The 2,844-nt window shown below is 47.4% G+C and overlaps 1 protein-coding gene across 1 annotated transcript in view; it reads right to left on the minus strand.

Annotated features, from left to right (window-relative positions):
- fbxl16 (F-box and leucine-rich repeat protein 16) overlaps positions 1–2,844 on the minus strand; it is a 22,345-nt gene that overhangs the window by 9,521 nt on the left and 9,980 nt on the right. Inside the window, exons 2-5 of the mRNA XM_015401827.1 lie at positions 1,171–1,413; positions 797–1,079; positions 509–516; positions 374–427 (exon numbers count right to left, since the gene is read on the minus strand). Coding sequence (XP_015257313.1) covers positions 374–427; positions 509–516; positions 797–1,079; positions 1,171–1,413 — 588 coding nt within the window. The remainder of the gene's footprint in view (positions 1–373; positions 428–508; positions 517–796; positions 1,080–1,170; positions 1,414–2,844) is intronic.

A 2,844-nucleotide genomic window follows, 5' to 3' on the forward strand; every position in this document is an offset into this window, starting at 1 on the left:
TACCTCGACGCCAGAGTGTTTGCCTAAACAGGGCACTCTAGCCATGCTTAGTTTAGCAGAGTCTAACCTGAGTTTTTGTCAACCTGAGTCTTAACTTGTTTTTGTCTTTGCCTCTCGGCAGGAAGTCATCCTGCAAACTGGATGTTTCGGACCTTCTCTCTCTGGAAGGATCAACTGAGCTTCTAACTGAGCTGGGGTTCCAAACAGGAAGTTTGGATCCACTTTCCCCAAGAGGTCGTTTGAGCTTCACACTGAGCAAAGGTTTCATCTGCACCGCAGCCTGTTCCACTACCGCAGGAAATCTGAGTGGCAGTCAGCTTCTCCATTCACCAGGGAACAACCGCAGTCTGAGTAATCTCCGTCCGCCCACCACCAAACAAGACAATCTCTGGAACATTCCACACAGACTGGATTCCATAAAGGACACCTTTTCCTGGAGAAGTGAGTCTGCAAACTATTCCTCCAATTCAAGCCTAAGAATCAAATGTCCCACTGAGCCTGAACTAACCGCAGTGTCTTCCCCTCATCTTCCAGTTCCGGCAGAGCAGAGTTCAGAGAAACTCTGCACCGAGCTTAATCTCTTCAATAAAACCCGTTTAACTTTTCCTCTGTGTCTCTCTGTTTGGACTTCTGCATTTTGGGTCAGACCTTTAATTAAATCCTGACACCTAACAGGAACTAAAGTAAATCCATCATTTCAGATATTTCGATCCCCTGGAAAACTTTTTTCCCTCTGCTTGGTGATTTCCGCTCCTTTTCCTGCTCTGCCCCTTCAGATGTTTGATCCGTCTGAGACTCTGCTTTCTCTCTAACCTGTCCAGCACCAGTTCCTCCAGTTTGTGCAGGTCACAGGCGATGTACTCCAGGGCCATGTCCGTGATCCGGGGGCACCAGGACAGGTCCAGGCTGCGGAGCTTCCTCAGGTTCTCGGCCACCAGCTCCACGCCGTCGTCCGTGATCTTGGAGCAGCCGGAGAGGCTGAGGGCGGTCAGGTTGGGGAGACTGTGGACCATGTTCACCACCCCATGGTTGGTGATCTCCCAGCAGGACTGCAGCCGTAGAGTGTGGGTGGTGTAGCCCTAGGAAGAGATTTTCATTGTTTATCAGGACTAGCAGCCCTCTGATGACTGACTGGAGCAGGAAACATGGTGAGATGTTTGGAGAGCCCACCTGTTTGGCTGTGAAGTAGGCCATGGCTGTGTCAGTGACATGGTAGGCCTGCAGGCTCAGCTCTGACAGGTTGGGCAGGAGCTGGGAGATAGCAGCGATGGCGTCATCAGCCACATTGATGCAGTCGCTGACGCTGAGGGAGGTCAGCCTGGCGTTGAGGCTGGACCACAGGCCGGCTTCTGTGAAGTCGTTGCATCCTGACAGCTCCAGATGCATCAGGCCTTGCATTTGCTCCAGCATGACCTGCAGAGTAAAAGCCAACAAATCCAGCATCAGGACGGAGGAACTGAACGTCAGAACACCTGAACAGCAGCGTCTGGAGGCAGCCGGGCTTCTGGAAATGTAGAAAAAAGGAGAGAATCTGAAACGCATCGATCTGCACGTCCTTCTCCAGGACGAGGCCTGAACTAGGGTGACCAGACGTCCGGCGTCCAGCAGCATCCAGCAGGACGCCTGTCTGTCCTCCTTTATGAGGCACCAGGGCAGGTTTTTATTTTTACTGGCCTGCAGCACAACATCCAATCAGAAAATGTAAAGAAGTGCATCAGATATCAGGACTAACAGATGATTGGCTAAGATGCTGCCGTGTCAGATAAATATCTGCTTGTCATTGGTTAAAACAGAAAGCAAGGATCAGAGTGCTGTCAGGAGGGTTACCCTGAGAAGAACAAGGTTCACCTCATGCGTCCCAGCTGACCCCCCCCCCCTCCTGGTGTGGTGATTCTTTTTTTAGCCCCCCTTTGTGTGTGAAATGATTTTTTTAATTGTTTGACTCAAATCTGCTTTGAATTAGATGCATATTAGTGACATGAACACATGGAAACCAATTATTATTCAGCAACAAACTTTGCTGAAACAAATAAGAATCTTAAACATAAGCCTGTCCTGCTGCACTTCGATCTGTGAAAATGAATAGAAAACAATAAATTAATAAATAAATAAATGTTGCAGATTTTTGGTGCGACAGCAAACTTGTAAACATATTTGTGTCTTAAATGCAATGAATGTAGGCTACAGTTATAAAACAGAACAAATGCTCCATAATGTGGCGACTTTATCCGCCTGTATTTCCTCCTGCAGCAGTGAGGATTTGATTGTCTTTAAATGCTGCAGAGTAAAACTGCGTCAGTGTTTAAATTCCTCCGTTCGTCCTCCATCCTGCTCTGATGCCTCCCGCTATCTTCTCTGTGAGCAACACTTGGCTCGACCAATGGGATGAGGGGATTCTGGATAGTTACATATTCGAGTCAGCTAATTGGTCACAATGCAGGACAGGGACAAGTTTACCGTAAGTTTGGTATCTAACGTGCCTTAGTTCTTCATTTTCCATTAGCTTTTTACTGATTGTTTTTTACTCTCACAGTAATTCGGGACAAAGTGCGTTCCTTTTCCACTGAATACGGGACATCTGCTTCTATTTGTAAATACGGAACCACTCCGTTTTTCAAGGGACGGTTGGCAACCATCAACCTGTGATTTAATCACCTGAAAGTCCACATCTTGACCATCTGAGAAGATACATATTTTAGCTTGTTGGAGCGACCTAGAACTGCTGAGACTCCTCCAAACAGTCTGACAACTGGAACCTAATGTAGCCGCAGCATAGCATCAATATTATGCAGCTAGCATCAATATTATGCAGCTAGCATCAATATTATGCAGCTAGCATCATTA

Source organism: Cyprinodon variegatus, unplaced genomic scaffold (assembly GCF_000732505.1).
Source record: "Cyprinodon variegatus isolate N-32 unplaced genomic scaffold, C_variegatus-1.0 Scaffold1264, whole genome shotgun sequence".
NCBI lineage: Eukaryota > Metazoa > Chordata > Actinopteri > Cyprinodontiformes > Cyprinodontidae > Cyprinodon > Cyprinodon variegatus.